Source organism: Indicator indicator, chromosome 25 (genome assembly GCF_027791375.1).
Source record: "Indicator indicator isolate 239-I01 chromosome 25, UM_Iind_1.1, whole genome shotgun sequence".
Lineage (NCBI taxonomy): Eukaryota > Metazoa > Chordata > Aves > Piciformes > Indicatoridae > Indicator > Indicator indicator.
Window position 1 is genome coordinate 5,748,640 of NC_072034.1, and position 18,846 is coordinate 5,767,485.

General features: G+C 38.5%; 1 protein-coding gene across 1 annotated transcript in view; it reads right to left on the reverse strand.

The window, feature by feature from the left end:
- Nucleotides 1-1,038: 1,038 nt before the first annotated feature.
- The window catches only part of PDE5A (phosphodiesterase 5A), a 34,057-nt gene continuing 16,249 nt past the window's right edge, over nucleotides 1,039-18,846 (reverse strand). Inside the window, exons 8-20 of the mRNA XM_054392274.1 lie at nucleotides 17,413-17,497; nucleotides 14,639-14,814; nucleotides 13,157-13,216; nucleotides 10,923-11,069; nucleotides 9,427-9,552; nucleotides 8,666-8,760; nucleotides 5,351-5,438; nucleotides 4,188-4,288; nucleotides 4,016-4,093; nucleotides 2,952-3,015; nucleotides 2,340-2,414; nucleotides 1,782-1,865; nucleotides 1,039-1,176 (exon numbers count right to left, since the gene is read on the reverse strand). Of these exons, the coding sequence (XP_054248249.1) occupies nucleotides 1,039-1,176; nucleotides 1,782-1,865; nucleotides 2,340-2,414; nucleotides 2,952-3,015; nucleotides 4,016-4,093; nucleotides 4,188-4,288; nucleotides 5,351-5,438; nucleotides 8,666-8,760; nucleotides 9,427-9,552; nucleotides 10,923-11,069; nucleotides 13,157-13,216; nucleotides 14,639-14,814; nucleotides 17,413-17,497 (1,317 nt within the window). The remainder of the gene's footprint in view (nucleotides 1,177-1,781; nucleotides 1,866-2,339; nucleotides 2,415-2,951; nucleotides 3,016-4,015; nucleotides 4,094-4,187; nucleotides 4,289-5,350; nucleotides 5,439-8,665; nucleotides 8,761-9,426; nucleotides 9,553-10,922; nucleotides 11,070-13,156; nucleotides 13,217-14,638; nucleotides 14,815-17,412; nucleotides 17,498-18,846) is intronic.

Consider the following 18,846-nt stretch of genomic DNA (forward strand, 5'->3'; position numbering starts at 1 on the left):
AGAATCACAGTCACTGACTTGCTAGAAGTGTGCCATTCTTGCATCACTCTCGTTCACATTTTCATCTCCTGCTCTTGCAGTAATGTTCTCTACTTTTCCTGCCTGTGATCAGTCCGTTGGTTATAACGATGTTAAATTCAACTTCCAAATGAAGTTAAAATCAGCGTATGAAAATTGTCCTGTTTCCATTCTTGGGTGTGCTTTTTGCAGCTTTCTGTATGAGCTATTCTTCCATGGCAGTCTGTCAGTTATGTTGTAACATTTCCTCAATCTTCAAGCACTTCCCATTATTTATGGATAAACGCTTCTACCAAAAAAACTCTTAAGACCCCCACTGTCTTGTAATTTACAAAGGTTTTAAAAATACATCCAAATGTAAAACATTTGCTAAGACATTCCTCTAATATGGGGGAAAAAAACCCCCAAACAAAAACAACCAACCAAACAAAAAAACCCAACAAAAAAACCCCAACCAAGCAAAACCAAAACCTGCTTTGTGCACAGATTCTGGGGCTTTCACTCTTCAAAGCCCAGTTCTGTTTCCTGAAAGACATTAGCATAGTATATGCTGGTTTAGGCTCCCCAGAATTAGTCTGTCTTTCCTCTAAACCTCTGGGAAGAGAACATACAGGACTGCACATGAGTTAAAACGTAACACAGCACAATTGGAAGAAGGCTAAAAAGGTGCGAAATGCAGTAGTCTTTAAGATACTGGCCACAATATGATCACTAACTATATACATCTCTAAAGTAATAGGCTGTCAGGGACAGCTGAGTAACTGCACTCATACTTTCTTGTGGAACAGGGTAGCAAAAACTACCCTTGCAGATCTTTTTCCATCTCATCTGGATGTAATGAACATGTATCTGCATATGGCTTTGGCATATACATGGTCATGCTGCAGCTTGGGACGTGGAAAAATAATACAGCAGTGGCAAAACATAGGCCAAATTCATACAGTGTTTAGCAAGGTGCAGCACTCCCCTATTACTATGTTTTCTGTGTGAATATGTGCTTGTGGTTGTTCAGTCAGTATCTCAGTTCCGTTTGGCTTGATTGCTTTCTCCATTAATCAGATTCTTCTCTTGCTGTTCAGCTAAGGATTGCCATTTCTGCCTATTTTTTCTACAGCCGTCCAGTAAGGGGTAGCAGGCCTCTGACACATGTGTTAGGGCCTGAAATAAAGAACATGTAGAACAGATTACATTTTACAACAAAGTAAGTGTTCTTAAAGATGAACATGACAGAGACCATATCAAAATATGAGATCTATCTGTAACTGAAATTGAACTGGTGTTCTGAACTTCTAGGAGGGCTTCCTACTGCACGTCAAATGTGAAATACAATCAAGTATTTTTCATGATGTGTCTGTGTTACTGTATCAGAGTGAAGGAAAAATGGATTCCAATATTTAATGTAGAATTGCAAAAATAAATGAAAGAACAATACATAAGCAGTTTTTCTTTTTTTGATAGATGTGATGAGATCTCCCTGAAGGAACTCACTACAATACAGAAGTGTTAAAGCTTGTGCCCAAAGCATCTATTTCTGTGTGCAGTGGAAAGTCTTATGTAACATGTTCCTCCCCACACTGACTTTTCTCTTTCTCTGTTTCTAGCTGAGTGAGGTTGCTCAGTTACTGAATGCAATGCAGAACTACAACATGACAATTCTAGATTGTCCTTTTGTGGCCAGTGTTTTCTATCTCCATCTATTAGAAGGCTAAAATGAGCAGTTTATCTTGAGCTAGATAGTTGAAATTATTTTTTAGGCACCATACCTCATACAGCTGCAAACAAACAGCATCTATAAATCCAACCTGCATGCTGGGAATTTTATTTTTCTTCTCTCTGTTCATTAGGTCCTGCAGATAAGAAGTAAACAAGCTCTGCGTTTAAATGCATTAGATTAAAAAAACCCAACCAAACCCAAAGAGACAGGCTGGAATTAAAAGCAGGAATTTAAAAAGCACAGCAAGCTTAGCACAGCAGGGCATCAGTATATGTGTTGTAATGCAGGTAATTTGACTGCATTAGGAGATTGCCTCTGGACTGACAGAGCCCAAACAGACAAGCTCAGTGGTACTGGATAGGTTGCAAATAGGTACCAATTTAGGAATGTATTTTCAAGACAATTTAGTAATACCAGTTTAGAAGATATAATGCTATCTGCTCCTCTGGCTCAGAGATAATGACCACACCATTGGTGTTTGGGAACTGCAGGGAAGACAGAGAAGTTGCTCCTATATTCTGGTCAATGGGAAAAATTGTGGCTTTTGAAAGGAAGGTGAAGTGTTGTTTGTAGAAGCAATTTTGAAAGAGGTGATTCTGCGACTTACTGTTGGTTCTATGTTGAGTTCCTTCCGCTCTTTATCTCCTTGATCAAAGAACTCAGTAGCTACAAGCTCAGCAATCTGTAAGAGATTTCACACATGAGCAAATCTAACAACTCTAGAAGTTTGCTTGCTACCTACAATCAAAACTCTTTCCTGTGTTTCCTATTTCCCGGTAGGATATATCAAATTGGGACCTCTCAAAATAAGACTCTCCAGTTTAACAGCTAGCTTTTAGAATTCTTCATGCACAGGTATGCACAAAGGAACACCTGCTTGTGCTGATACTTACTCAGACAAAATAAAGTGAATAAAATGGCACATAGGCACTGGTAACAGTTGGAACAATCAACACGTAGTTAGTGTGTTCTATCAACTGACTGCCTTGTTGGAAAGCACAAAGATTGCTGATTTACATACAGATTATGGTGATATAGCTAAATGCAGAGACCTTGCTACAAAGACCTGAGCAAGTCATCACTCCACATACAGCACTTTGAAGGATTGCCTCCTAAGGCTCTGCATTCCACCATTGCCTTTGCAATAAGGACTAGATGGAGGAAGGAGAAGCTGTCAAGTGTAATTTGTATTTAGCAAATCTTAAAATTAAACATATACCCGTTGCTGAACTGGCCATGGTTTGGTGATGGCTGACAAATCACAAGCAGTCATCAGCATTGCTCTGTAGAAAAAACAGAAAGAAATCTCTGAATGACTGTATTGTGAAAGTCAGGTGATTAGTAAAATAGAATATAAAGGAACATCAAAGTCAGAAAAAACAAGAGAAATTAAAGCAAAGTTACAAAGGTATCCAAGGCTCAGTGATGTGGTAGACTTTCACCTGTCTGAAATGGGCACAGAGAACTGAGTAAATATGGACTGACTGGCTCATTTGGTGACTTTGGTCAAAAGAGCTCTTTCATTCCATTTGCTCCAGGATATACCACATTTATTTATTTCTGCCCAGAGAGGTGGTGGAGCGTCCTTCTCTGGAGACACTCAAAACCCCCCTGGATGCCTTCATGTGCGGTCTGCTCTAGGTGATCCTGCTTTGGCAGTGGGGTTGAACTTGATCTCTGGAGGTCCCTTCCAATCCCAGCATTCTGTGATTCTATGATTTCTGACATTAGCAGTGACTGCCATCTTATTGACAGTATGAGGGCCAAGGATTGAGATAGGAATATCCATGGAACATGACTAAATTAGACTGGTTTTTAAAAGCACTGAACTTGAAGTAGGGCATTGCTCCTTTCTGAGACAGCCTGCATAAGCCTGCTCTTCTGCAGCTGTGTATTACTATATGTGTCACTAGCTTTCATCTTTGTTTTTCATTACTGCCAGTAAGGAAACCGGTTCAAAGCAAACTACTTGTCCTGCATCTTTAGTTACTGGTTTCAGCAATTCAGTATTTCAGTATGAAGTCTCAACAACAGGAACCCTACAGTCTTTCAGAAGAACATAAATGCTCATGTAATTTCATGTGCTACTTACTTAATATGCAGCTTGCAGACTTAGTAAGTTAAACCCAGGGAGTCATTCAGTGACCTGTGTGTCAGTCCCACTTTGTACAGGGCTCAGAGAACACAGATCTGCTAGTTTTAATGAAATTCCCAGCAAGATGGCATGGAAGATTTGGTACTTAGTAATATTAATGACTTCTTAATCAGTCTGCATTTACTTACAAAAAAAGCTCCTTCTGTGTAGGATCTTCCCAATTAAATTGCTTCTTCCTTAGAAGTTCAAAAAATTCTCCTCTCCTCCTTTAAAAGAAGTAAACCAAAAAGATTTTGTAGGATGCTGACACAATCCAAACATCCACCAATGACTCTCCAGCCAGGCTGGCCTCTGACTTACTTTATGTATAGTGCTAGGTCTGTGGCAAGAATGGCTTGCTTTATCATTTTCAGCGTGGCCTTGTATTCTTCAATGGAAAGGCTGCTGAGAATCTGATTTCCCTTTACAAAAAAACCAAAACCAGTGTTATGAGTAAAATGGGCAACAGCACATCAGTCTGCTAGAATGTCTCTTAGATGCTAAATCTTTATGAGTTGCTTGCCAAAATCTGATGCTATTCACCAATTTAAAAATAAAAATTCCATTCTTCTTGAGTAATGACAGAAAGCTACCCAGCAACAGCATAGTAATTGACTAATACAAAATGAAACTGCAAGAAGAGCAGCATCAAAGCCTTTAAGTCCATTTCATTCATCAAAATTAAATTTGCCACTAGCTGTACCCTCCCTGAAGCAGATCTATAGTAGCTTCCAGCACCTGCCTGTACACCTCATGTAAATGATATGTTCTCCTTTTCTGAAGCAGCATAAATAACAAGCTCAGCAGCCCACTGTTAACCCAAAGCACTAATGGTGGAGCTGGTAAAATGGCATCTGGCCTCCACTTTTTACCCCGTATTATCCTGTCTGAATAGGAAACAATCATTACAACACAAGGGAGGCTGGAAGTGCCATACCAGAGATACAAAATGAGCAGTGAAAATATACTGCTTTGCAATGATTGTGCATGATGAATAACTGCTCTTAGAATTAGTTAATATAAACCAAGAAGATTGCAGTTTTATTTGTATATTTACTTAACTTAGGGTTTGGCTTCACTTTGGAATGTCAACATCAGCAGTGTTTGGCTTGGTCTCATCAGGACTGCTTTGTGTATGTGTAGGCCGCAATGCTTTTTTCAAACGAGAGCAAGGACTTAGTTTGTTTGGTGATTCATAAGAGGTCATGAAAATGGCAACAAAGCCTTTTTTCCCCTTTGCTCCAAGTAAGCAGGTATTCCAGAGGATATTAGCAAGGCTGCCCTTATCAGGCAACACTTGGAAAGGTTTGGTGACACTCAGCAACGGAACTGTGATTTCAAAACTGCTGCATTTGCTTTCTTTACCCAAAAAGGAATAAAGATCTCTTAGGAATGTATAAGGGTGGGAATGTGTCCAAAAGCTAAAAATAAGAAGTAAAATAGGGAATAGTTTCCTTCAGCATACAGGAAAATGTAGCACTCACTGGACTGTTGAGGATCATAAGGCATTGATCAAAATGATGATGCTCCATGATTGAGTGGCAATACAGCTGAGCCAGTGGATGTTCACTTCTGAGGATTAAAAGGACCCATCAGATGGAGAAACCAAGTTAAACATAATACTAATCCAGAAATAACTTCCATTTTAATGTCCTCTTATCATTAGTGGTTTACCTCCCCCATGCTTGTTTTTGACCAGTTCCTTTCCCCTTCTGTGTAACTGGCCAAACAAAATGAATGCACAGTTAAAAGACAATGCTGTCACTTTCGCAGAAAACCAGCAACTCTGGTTTTCTGCCTTCTGTTACCTGTAGAGACCAGCTGTACACAAGGAATTAAAGGTTTATCGAGTTAAAATTCTTGTATGAAAAGGAAAGGTACAAGAAGGGTTCATCCACAAGCGAAATGTGATGGTTTGGGGTTTTTTTTTAACATTTTAAACTCCTGCCTGGCACATTTAGTCATCTCAGCTACTGAGCTCTTAAGTCAAACTGCCCACTGCTACCAATGGAAAATCCCTGCTGACCTTAGTGGGCTCTGGTGCAGGGCCCAAAATGTTAAGCAAGTAATCTCCCATCATTAGTAACTGTACTGGTACTTCATTCTTCACCTTTCTCTTCATGACCAAACTACTGCACTATCCTTGCCTACCTTTTGCCCAGGGTAAAATCCAAAAGGGAAACAAGGTTTCTGCTTGTAGATTCTATTACAGGCAGTGAAAACCAGCATGAAACCAACTGTGTGGATGCAGAATTTAAAGCTCTCTTAGACTAGAAAATAGAATTTACTGTTTGAGTAGCTTTAGACATAATACAGAAAGTCCTCCTTCCTGAGAATTTCCAATTTACCCCTGTTCCTCATTGCATAATACAGTTCTTAACTTTTGCTGCTGTATCTTCATTTTAGCCCCTGGGCCCACATTGCTTCTCTTCAACTGAATCAAGGTTCTTTCGGACATCTGTGTTGTTGCTGATCCTGAATCTGTTACTCTAATTATAATCTGGCCTACAAATGTTTAATCATGTAAGAAATTCTATTGTAGCATATAGTTCCATGGGACATTTTGTATGGTTAAGGATCATTCACATGAATTAATGGTTGCAGGATTGGGTCCCTGTGTCAGTAAGCACACACAGAGACTCAAATAAATATCATAAGAGGAGACTCGGGGGATTTAAGAAGCACAAAAATGTGGAGAGAAAGATGGAAAGACAAACAAAAACACGGAAAGGGAGATTAAAGGCAGCAAGCCCCTGAGGATTATGGGCTGGCTGCCCAGCACCTCCTCTGAGACCACTGCAAGAGTATAGAGCAAGTATGCTTGCATGTTTCTGCAAGGAAACAAAACGTAGGATGGTGCCAGCACATGCTGGGTGAAATTCCCATTGAGTTAAGTGGGATGCATACTGTGTCCCCTAAAGTTCATCCTGACTGTGGAGAGAAATATGTGAGAAATATCTTAGGTTATCTTCCCAAGTACTGCACCAAGCCAGAGCTTGCTCAGTACTTCCAGACCCTGGCTGTCTGGGAAGATGCAAGTGCTACAAATAAACTCAGGTCCTTCTTCTGTAGTACACCACAGTTCTGTTAAACCACCATGCCAGGCCAAGGGACATCACTGCTTTCTGAACACAGTAGTTTGGTTATTCAGCTTTCATACCCTGTGCTTGCCTACTTTACATGTGGGTTTGGAAGAAAAAGAAAATAAAACCCCAGCATATCTACCAAAAGACCTTTAAGCAGTTAATTTCCTGTAATTTCTACTGCCAGAACCATTTTAATTTTTGAAACCCAGTTGCATAAAGAAGAATCATATGCTAAATATCTACTCTCACTGTGTCCAAGAAAGAAGCAAAAAGGATCTGTTCCTGGAAAAAATAACCTTTCGTTTAGATTTAAATGAGGGATTTAGAAACAAAATTCATGCAACTTTCTATTGAATTATTAAGCTGTAATCATCTCTGCTTGACAGTGTGTGCAAATGTTAGATTTTGCTGTCTATAACATTTTCCCAGGACATTTCAGAGAGGAGATGACGCATCTCCAGATGTCTTCCAGGAAATTTATTTTTAAATAAATAAAGCAAAAAATAGCTAGCTGGTTCCAATCACTGCAAGGCTGCAGTGACTGCTGGAATTCCCTAATAGGGAACTAGAAAAAGGTTATTCTTTTGTGGAGTTTTGGGGTTAAAGTTTGGGGGTTTATGTTTTACACATCTGTCTTAGTGTAATTCTGAAGATAGATCTGAAAGCAGAAATTCTGCTTCAGCTTACTTATTTTCTGCCTTTCAGTATTCTCTGCCTCGAGCAAAATTTTCCTCCCCTAGTATCTTACTTTACACAGCGAGAACAGCAGACCACTTCTTCCAAAGGTAGCTTCAAAACCACTCTCCAGCTCTGCCAGAAAAAGATACAAGTCTACATTTCTGGGTATCTTTTCCCCATTTCTGGTCAGATCAGGACACATTGCCATATCACAGTAATCTCATTATACCATGTTTTAAGTCAAGCTATTTATTTAATCAGAGAATCACAGACTGTTAATTGAAGTGAATACAAAATTCACTGGAAAACACAGTTTAGGCAGATCTGAAACTGTTAATAAAAAACCCCAAGAACTTTTAGTTATAAATTAAAATACAGAGAACATTTTAGAAGAGGTCAGATGCTTAATTTTGGTAACTTTCAAAGTGAAGCATTTTATTTAGTAAAAATATTTGTTTCAAGGTTTTAAACCACATTTTTACTTTTTCACGATGTTTTTTCCTGTAATTCCAGAATTGATCAAAGTTAAAGAGTACAGGTAACACCGAATTAATTTTTAATGTGTATCTTATCCAAATCAACGTAGAATGGCTAAATCATGAGTAAAACAATCAGAGTTGAAAATGGCAGGGAGACACCTTTGTGTCAGATGGCTGCAGATCTCAGCTCTGTGCTAGCCCAGACTGGACAGGAAACAGCTGGCTGGGCAGGGAGCAATCTGAAAAGCTGCCACTGTCCCTTAGGACCTTCTGTTGTCACTGCATGGGAAGTGGGGGATGGGACACTCAGAATAAGAGCAGGAAGATGCTGTCCCTGCACAGTCTACAGAGTTCCCTTCATCTGCCATCTCTGTCAGTGCAACTGAGGTTCTGCATCTTTACTTTGGACCCCTTGAATATTTCAGGCTGTTCTTGCACTTACTGCTTCATAAAAAACTGCTCCTTTGTACAGTCTCACATCATCAAATCAATTCAGTTGTACTTAGTTTAGCTGCGTGATTTTGGTAATCATTTATTTAACTTCTCTCAGACTCACCTTTGTATGTAAGAGTTGTTCACTCCCCTGTGATCCAAATCATGGCTTAGAGTTGCTATCAGGAGTGCCAGTGTTTCTAAGTCAGTCAGCTTGCTCTGTATGTGAAGAGCATATGCAGTGAGTTAGGTTTGTGTTTCTCCTAGGAAGATGTATCCCCCAGTGCTTGCTTTCTCCCTCAAACTAGGGAAAATTGAGAGATTTTTTTCAACACTGTTCTGACTCCAGAATCTAGGACATGAAAATCAGTGTGGGGTGAATCCAAAGTAGTTAGGAATAAAATAATTTATGGAAATTGCACTGGAGATGGACAGAGTTCCAAAAATAGAAAGAAAGCTATCAGGATCATCAGAGATTGCTAGACTGCACACAGAGCAAACTACCATGCCCTTCATTGCAGAATGAATATGAAAGCCCTTGCCTTTGTCCATTCCAGCACCTTTTGTCTTGTTTTTCGAGTGATTTAAGCATAAGTATTAACTTAAAAAAGGACATAATCATTTACATCCCTTGTATGAGATATTCCCATTGGGAACATCCACCTGATCATTTCCAGGGGATTTAACTGAAACTGGGTACATAACAACACAACAATTTCACTAACCAAGCCTGTAAAGCCAGAAGTCTTTAGAAGAAATACTTGGATTACACTGGCAATACCACAGAATGATGAATATCTTACTGACATGAGAATCAGAACTATGAATCTTTTATATAAGTTGTTTAGCTAAAAGAGTCTTAGAAGTAGAAAAAGCAAAATGTACCTGAATTTTACCAGATTTTAAAGCAGCAAACATGCACTGTGCTGTGTTAAAGGCATGTCTCCAATTGTGATAAGCAACATTTTTCCGGTAATTTTTCTTTACACTTAAAATCCATCTGCAGAGAACCTTTAAGAAACAGCATCACATGGTTAGCTGTAAATGTACTAGAAATCCATTCTTTTAATGAAAAATCTTCCTCTAATCCTGCTTGAAAACTCTCACAGAAAAAAACATCCTTTTCAATCAGTTAAGTTCAAATACAACATACTTGTAACTGTGAACATAGATAAGAATATGTTTCCAGTCACTAGTTCAGCCTCTCTTTGAGTAAGAGATACTTGTGGGTTTGTGGTTTTATTGCCTATAGCTAAATCTTTATGTTAGATGCAACTGCTGTTAATTCAGACACTGAATTACACTGAGCTAACTGGGAGAAAGAAAATCCGTGGTTGTAACAACATATTTGATACAGAGAATTATTTTTTTTAACTGCAGAGTTCTTCCAAGAGCTGTTTTGATAACTAACATGTGACTTTTCCCTCATATCAGCTTGTCAAAAGACAAGCAGAATTGGACTTTGGAAAGCAAGTAAGTGACAGAAAGACAGTGATGACTATATTCTCAGGTAATATTTTTATATGCAGTATTACAGGCTGTGGGTTATACTGCTATGAAAGTGAAAGGTTTTGATGTGTACTAGAACAGCTCCTTCAGGTTAGACCGATACAGCCCATACTGCTCCATGTTAAATACTGGCTGAGAATCTAGGTCTTGGTTTGTCAAAAAAAATTTTTAGTGTTCCTAGTGAAAGATGTCCTGCCAACAGAAATGAAAATCCAGTATCATTCACCCATGTAAACGATTCCACACAGACAAAAGCAGCAGCATTCTCTGCCTTCCTACTGTAAGAAAGGAGTGCTGGACTACTGCCAGTTTTCTTTAGCTCTAGTATGGAAAGTTGAAAGTGTAGCTTCAAAGCTATCAATGTTCTCTTGCTTCTATTGAGATGTGTAAGTATTTGTCTATTGTCCTGGTGTTCTTTTGGTTTTGCAAAACCATTACAATTGCTCCAGTAGGAACTAGAAGCCCACCCCTTACTGGACTGCCTGATTCCGTGTCTTCTGCTGGGATATATCCCTTAAGGAAGTACAAGTTCATGGGCTTACTACAGAGGTGAAACTAAGTACCAGGATATTCCAGAGATCAGAGCACAATATTACTTTGGGCCCTTCAATACTACTAATCTAAAGTGGTCTATAAACTGAAGACCTAAAAAATAAATACCTGTTTTCTTTTACTAATTTGTAATCATTCAGTAGAACCAAGCTGAGGACAAACCCCAGGGACTGCCCACTTGGTATGCCTTCCTAGTTTGTTAGCTACTTTTTAATATTGATTTCCAATTACATTTACTACAGGCTCATTTCACTATTCTCCTGATTTTCTAATACTGAAGTTGTCTCTTTATGTGAAGCAGCATTTGACAGCATTCATACCTCATGCTTCATTTGGAAATTTTGCACCAGGTTGAGGTCTGTGAACATTCGAATTGTACACAGTGTTGTTTCATAATCCGAGAGCTCAAAATCACTGAAGTTGAAGTCAGTTAGGTTGAGAGATTGTGCAGATGGTACCACAGCAGCCTAGAGAAGAATAAGAGAACACAGCTTGTCACTAGGAAAGAGAAAGCATAACATAAACATCTGCTTTTTCAACACAGAAGTAGTGAGATGCTAAATGTTACCTTCGGATTATACTGATTTATTATTCTCATTTACCTTTCCTTAACCTTTCTTATTTAACATTACCTGATTTCCTTAGATTTAACACACGCTTTTCCATAGATCAAGAGAACAATGGAAGGGTTATCTGTTCAGGCTGTTAGAGAAATCACCCATGACAAACTATAACCAAGAGAAACGTGTGAATGTATGAAACTGGGAGACTGAGAAAATAAGGTAGTGAAGTTTTTACGGATGTGCAGACATCAAAATCTGAAACTGCTGACATTTTTCTAAAGATGGTGAGAAAAGAGATGTCAATAGAGCAGAATTCCTAACAGAATCCACATTGAGTGATATGGTAGTCAGAACATGTCCATGGGTAGAGCTTTCACAGGGCTAGAAACTGGAAAAATCAGGGTTCACCTGTGATCTTTAAAACCTTTGGACAATGGTTTTGATGTCATAAACTCTCTTCTAGAAAGCTGAGACACTGATATGGAAGCCTGTGTCACAATCTACAGTACTATTAGATGCAGCATGCCAGTTAGCTCTCCCCATAATTACATGTAGCAATCTCCATGTGTTTGCTGTTATCTTTCCTGTGTGTCAGAACATCCTGAAAGATTATGAAAAATAGTATTTACACAAGAAAAAAAATTCCCACATTCTCACACATTTCTTGTACCAGTAATTTAGTGTCCCTCAGTTTGGATTCATGTGGTATTTCACCTACAAGCATTTGAAAGAACCACCAGGCTTGTATGTTCAGTGCAAAATAATGCAACCATTCAGGAACTGTAATGGCATAATTCTCAAACACTGCAACTGCAGTCTGGTATTTCTTCAGGAAAGGGGCTGGAAGGACACAGGAGGAACTCAACAGAACACCTCATGCCTGTGTACTAACTTCATTCATAATTTGTCTCTCCCTGCCTTGATATGCTGCCTTTGACAGCCACAACATTTAATTTCAGCTGTGGCAAAAAGACCTACAATCTACAGCTATTCAAGTATTATTGAACTGGATTAGATACTTCCTCTTTCATTTACTGAAGCCAGTCGAGCCATCTGCCCCCCATTTTACATCATGCAAGTACATTAGCTATTTTAATTTCAAATTACTGAACAATGATCAGCTTTTGTAGGCACTGACCAACTTCTTGCTCAATTTCTCCACTTGGTCTCCATGCTGGTCTTGTCAGTGCCTCTTTATCAATGGGCAGCCATGTGGTAGGACGAAAGTTCAAAATCAGTGTGACACTGACCATTCTCAAACTAGTGGCACCTTGTTTGTCCAGTCCAGTCCCATACTCCCCAGCTTGTGGTCCCTTATGCCTACCTTCTTCTCCATCCCTCCATCTCTTTCATTTTTCTTTTGTATGACAGGAGCAAGCCTATTTCCACAGATAGTCTGCTCCAACAAAGAAAATGGAGAGGCTAAGCAAAGGCTGTATTTTGAACTACACTTGAAATCCCAGTTGTAGTTATTCCTTAGGCAGTGGTTTCTAAACACAGAATTAAACATGAGCAGAACAGGACACTGCACAGAAAAGAAACCGTAAAAACAATACAATGTTGCATTAACAATTAAATACGGAACTTCTATGTAGGGGCAATAAAACTGCACCCATACTTGGGATGCTGGGAAGGTACCAAAGATATAAAATACACAACTGTGTTAGCTGCAGAAAGAAAAAGTTCTCAACATTTTGCTTCTTTGTGAGTTGATACTAACGTTGCATCAGCTGTTCCTGTCAGCTGAACTCCTGATGTATGCTACAGGTTCTCCTGTAATTGCAGCTCTCTGTATCTCCCATTGTAGGCACTGTAACATTTCCTTTTTGTGTGATATACTGATTAACTCAGGAATTCTCAATCTAAGCTTCACTGTAATTTTTATTTCTGGAAGACATGCTTCTGCATGTTTAGGGATCAGATCTGTGTAAAGACTGCCTTTTGTTGTATCAATGGAATGTTTCTAAAGTAATAGTAAAAAATTCAATTACCACTGTTACCTGCAGCTCCCTCGTTTCCTCCTCAGCAGCAGAAGCATGGTAGGAGAGAACCTACAGAAAGAGAAGAGCAGCCCTTAGTACAAACAAAAGAGCAATGTGATACAGATGTATTTTTCCTAAAGCAGAATTTTCAGCTTGCATCAGCATTGCATTTGCTGATGAAATCTAGCGTCCATGCAGGGTCCACACTGGTTTTAAGGGAGCTCTCTGAAAGCATGAGGTATCTGCAAGCTGTCACAAGCCTCCCACAGCACAGAATTATCTCGAGATAATTAGGCCACAAAAACATAAATAGTTTCTATAAAAGAGCAAAGAACTCTGGTTTTCTCTTTGGAAAGTTTTCATGCCCCACTTTCAAAGACAAATAATACATTAATATAACAGCTATAATTATGAGCCTGACATTGTTGCCATAATAATCTTTTCAGGAGTTACTTGTACATAAAATTAAGTTTTGCCCTAACTGAAATTTGGCAAAAAAGTCTGAAAGACCATAAGTTTGTTTTAAATTACAAAAGAAGATCATCTTACTTAGCTGTTGAGAATACAGGACATGAAAATGTAATGGAGGGTTTTTAGCAACTAGAAACTGATTTTTGTTGTAAAGAAGCCATCTTGTATACCAGTTTATAATCTGTCTGGACTTCCTATATTATGTGTACAGTAGAGAGAGAATTGCTATTGTGCCAGATAAACAAGCAGCTCTTTTTTTAAAGCACTGAAATTATGTTCACAATAATTTTACCGCTTTTTTTATTTAACATGAATTAATACAGGTTTATTTGAATTCTTTTAGATGCTATGGTGTGCATAATCCCCATTTTAGGAATTTTGCAAACACTGTTTACATAATGAATGCTATGATATCCAAAGTCTACACATTTTTCACTTTCAGCTTCCAGTCATTATCTCTGAGTAATTCAGCTTCTCAGGCTAAAGCCCTCTTTAAGTATTAAACTTAACAGTACCCAATTCAAAGATGAGACCAGATGACATTCATCCTGATACGGTTTGATGAAGTCTGAGGAAATTGCTGAAAGCCAACAATAACGATGTTGTTACTCCACAAACCGGTCTGTCTAAAGGATGGGGCCAAAATCATCACAGAAGACCTCAGACAAGAAAAGAAAGCCCCTAATCTCCCAAACCATTTTCTCTTTCTACACAAGAGAACAAGCCTACTATGTTGCCAATGTGTAGCCTCAAGGAGAGGAACAGACTGCTTCAGCTCACCACTAAATCTTATGAGTAAAGTTAAAATGCAATACCAATAAAAGAGTCTGCTGGCAGATATGGAAAAAAACAGAAAAATTCCTGTGCAACTCAACAGGCCAACTGATATTCTTCTGGGGGAGGGCAACTTCTCTTCAGTATCCATGTGAGTAGCCACACTTATGTGTAGAACAGACAGGGTCTGGAGAAAATTCAGATCTGTTTAGGGCTAATTAAGCACCACCTAGATTTTGGGCTCACCTCTAATGTCACCATCTGTTTAGCCATGGCTCTCTCTACAGCTTCGTACATCTGCGTATTCTGGATGCCCAAGCCACAAAAGATGACAAATGCTTCCAGGAACTGTTCATCATTTCTGTTGAAAGCTTTGATTTTGCCTGAGTTTTCTTCCATCTTATTCACAAGCTGGCAAACCCCTATGCCAGGATATAGAAATTAAAAGAAGTAATTAATATCACATAGTATATAGAACATCAAGAAAAAAAATTGAGTCTAGAACAGTTTAGCCTACAGTGAAAACCACTAATATACATAAAAGTGACACAGAGGAGCACTGTAGGATTTTCCCCAAAATTATTTAGAGTAATTTCATTGTCTTAAAGAATGGATGCTAAAATACTATATATGACTAAGTAGACTTGAAAGTATTTATTAGGATTTGTAAATCAAAAAATATAGGGCTTGATTATCTTGTGAAATTCCAGGATCGTTTTCATCCTAACTTTTAATAGTATTCTAGATTGATTTAATCCCTAAAGACAATATGTCCTTTGGAGGCTAATTAAACTTCTGTAGCCATGCCAAAAGAACGTCTATGAAAGTCAGAACAGTGGTACATAGAGTTTTGACTTCCTTACTTGAGTCAGTGCTGGAAATTTTTTAAAATAACTGAACTAGACAGGGAGCCCAAGTTGAGGCTTAGAGCTTAAGTATACACACTGAATTGATGAGGATGTGATTGAATTCCAGCCTGCTCCAAGAACTACTGAACTTATTGAAAAGTGTCTTACTGAATTTAGCTGGTTAGATTCAAACTTGTTCATAGTTGCATCTGTTTTTCTGTTCAGAACTTCTGGACTTTTCTGCCTACGTGTCATGAAAGGTCTGATTGGTAATTTCTGCCAAACCTTGCTGCAGCTTAAATCCCTGACATCATTTTAGGCAGAGGGAAATTAACACATATACCTCTCTATAGTTTTACCTAGCAGATGGCAATTTCTGCTAAGATATCAGAATATTAATTAAAGCAGCTGCATTGTAAATATATGTTGATTTTGGGTAAAACTGCTGTGGGGGTGACTGTTGTCTTTAGTGAATCCAAATATTTTCCTGCTCTCATGAGTGTGAGTACTAAGAGTTCCAGCCATAAAAACTAGCATTTCTCTGGCCAACTGCAAATAATTATCCCAGTGAGAATAGTAGCTTCAAACTAAAAATTCTGAGAGAAATCACTAAATTAAAAGTCTTAATTTTCTATAAGCCACTATTACATACCAGTTTGTATACTTTGGGTGCTTTATGAAGAACATTTTGCAGGAGAAAGAGTTATTAAGTATGTATTTAGCCAGCAAAAGAGAAGACAACTATTGAGCATGGTATTTCCAGATACTTAAGAGCTTTTACATTTTCTTGCATCAGCAGAGCTACTCCTAATTAACACAGGGTATATGAACAGAATCTGAATGCCTTATACTTCACCGCGTAAGGTCAGGGAGGCTGGATTTGCTCTGTGCTTATGGGTAGGGAAGAAATTAAAATGTACTAACAGGGAACATAATCAGCAGCTACTGTAAGGTCTTGTCAGTGCTAAACATTTTCTATATGAAAGGATTTCCAGCATTTTAGTACTCCATATGTACAGACTAAAAAAGCTCATTAATATTTTTAATTAAAAGGACAAAAAAGTCCTTGAGGGTGCAAATGTGCATCCTGATCCAGTAGGTAGAAAAATGGAGAAAAAGAACGATCACACACATGCAAACTGTGTTTTTAGAAGAACACTGGCCTTGCAGGTAGAAGTTTTAGTGTCTGCTGACAAAGTAATGCTGTCCTGTTTCCAAATTGTGTCTATTTAAGGAACTTACTTTAGTATGACAGTCTGCTCTAAGAAAATCAGTAAGAATAATATAACTGTAGGTGTAAACTGTTGTGGCAGGATTCTGAACATCAACAGACTGACATGACTAGATACTTGAATGAAAGTAAAAATAGATAATTGCCAGCACATCCTCATTTGCTGGTATCTGCTTCACTAAGAACAAGATTAACTTTCCGTGGGAAAAAGAACCTAACTTATACAACTCTGCAAGAAAATCTCAAGAAACTCACTTTCAGATCTCTCTTTAGTACTGTTTATGACATTTTAATTATTTCCATAGCAACTGTGACGTACTGAATGTAATATTAAGACTCAACAGAGAATAAGTCACAAAACCAAATGAATTCTTAAAAGAGACACCATTTGGGTGCACATGAATGCTTCAGGTAGAAGCAGGCATCTTGTGAGGACAATTCATAGCACCCAAACTGCACAGCAGCTGACATGGATCTTTCTGTAGCTGAGTTATTTGAGGAGACCGTCAACGTCTGTGCAGTTCAGCTTGTATTTCCACATGCCACCACTCTGCCTGAAAAGTCCAGCATTACAGACAGCTCAGGCCTCAAAACCTTATTTACTGATTTATGTCTTCCTTCCACTGGCTTGTAAAAGATCTTCACAAGCCACACTAGTAACTGACACTCTAAACAGGAAGCTATGAAAATAATTTTACTTACAGAAAATTTTTGAATGCAAAAAAGCTATAAAAATGGTGAACTATCACAGGAATGTTGTAGATACTTGGTAACTTACTAGGTAAACAATTTACAGTCAAGGTTGCAGTGGACTTACTAGTTGAAAACTGGGTAATTAAGGATCTTTTCTCCTGGATTGAAATTCCATATTGCTGAGATTTTACTGTGGAACACAAAAATATTTCTATAAAACGTATATAACTTTTTTTAAAGATACCTACCTATCACTTTATTCTTTTTCCCATTTTTTATTGGTGTACACAGCAAACTCTTTATGTGTTGACTTTCATTTTCTGCATTGTCATTCTGTTAAACAAACAAACAAATACAATTTTAAAGACTAATGTTCAAGTGGCTGAAAACTCCACAGATCTGGGATCTAAAACTACCCTTGGCTTACGGAGTTTGCACGTCGCTGTCTGGATGGTCTAATAAACACTGTGTCTGATACAGGCTTTGGTGAATGGTCATTTAGGTAGTGATGCTAATCTTTGTTCATTGGGAGTTTGCAGTGACTGTGTAATTGTGCTAAAAATGTGCTCATTGGGCAATAGGTTCTTCCATTAGAAGGAACCACTTCCATTAAAACTACGGCTTTTCACCAAGACAGTGTTCCACTCAGTGCAGCTGCAAAGAGATTTGATGGTCTTGGGGACACCTTTTTACCCTCATCAGGGAACTGATCTCTCCCCTTCCCAGCAGGTCCCCTCACTTGCAATATGGTGATGTAAGGAACAGATGGCATAAAAGAGTAACTACTTGACATTAAGCTAATTGTGCACTTGTGGCACTGAAATTTTCATAAACTCTTTTGGTTTGTTTGAGATGCCTTGATTAATCCACCAATACAATGAAAGGAGGCTTAGTGGAGACTGGAGAATTATCACCAACTAGGTCTTCCGAAGACCTTTTATCCTCTCTCATGCTCCAAGATAACAGAATTTACTGGGGGGTGGGTGTGTGTGTTTGAGGTTACAGAGTGGAACAAAAAGACAATGCTTTTTAATTCCAAATACCTGGTGAGAAAAGGACATACTTCTGCTCTAAAAGCTCCTGGAATAAAGTGAAGTACATTTGGTCCACGCTCTAATTGTCTGTGAGACATAAATGGATACACACTACCACATCAAAAGGTTTGCTTTTTTTTTTGCTATTGTTGCTTTGCTCACTGGTGCTGTGCAAGGACTGTAGACAGTTTCTCTACAGTCAAATGCACAAGAACTATAATGCTTACAAGCCGCAAGGGGAGTTGTAATTCTTTAAAGAAAACCATAAGTACCCCTACTTAATAGTGGCATACAGAATAATTCAAGGTTAGGATTTGTTCTATTCTGAACTGTGACATACCTGTGAAATCAGCTGTAAAAAAGGATGTAACATTCAGTATCTCTCCCTAGACCCCTCTGGTAAGGGCAGTTGAGAAACAAAGTCAAGCTTGCATGAAAATTGGTTTATGGCTACCCTGACAAAAACCTGCCATTTTATGGTGAAGTTCAGACACATTGAAATTCAAACTATACTGGAGTGGAGATAAGACCACAGTGCACAGTGCTTAATGCCTGAGCCAGTACGAATGAACAGGAAGGGGATTAAGGAAAACCAGGCTTAAATGCTTTTAAGGAGTCTGGTAGATACTTGAACTTTGTCTCCACTGC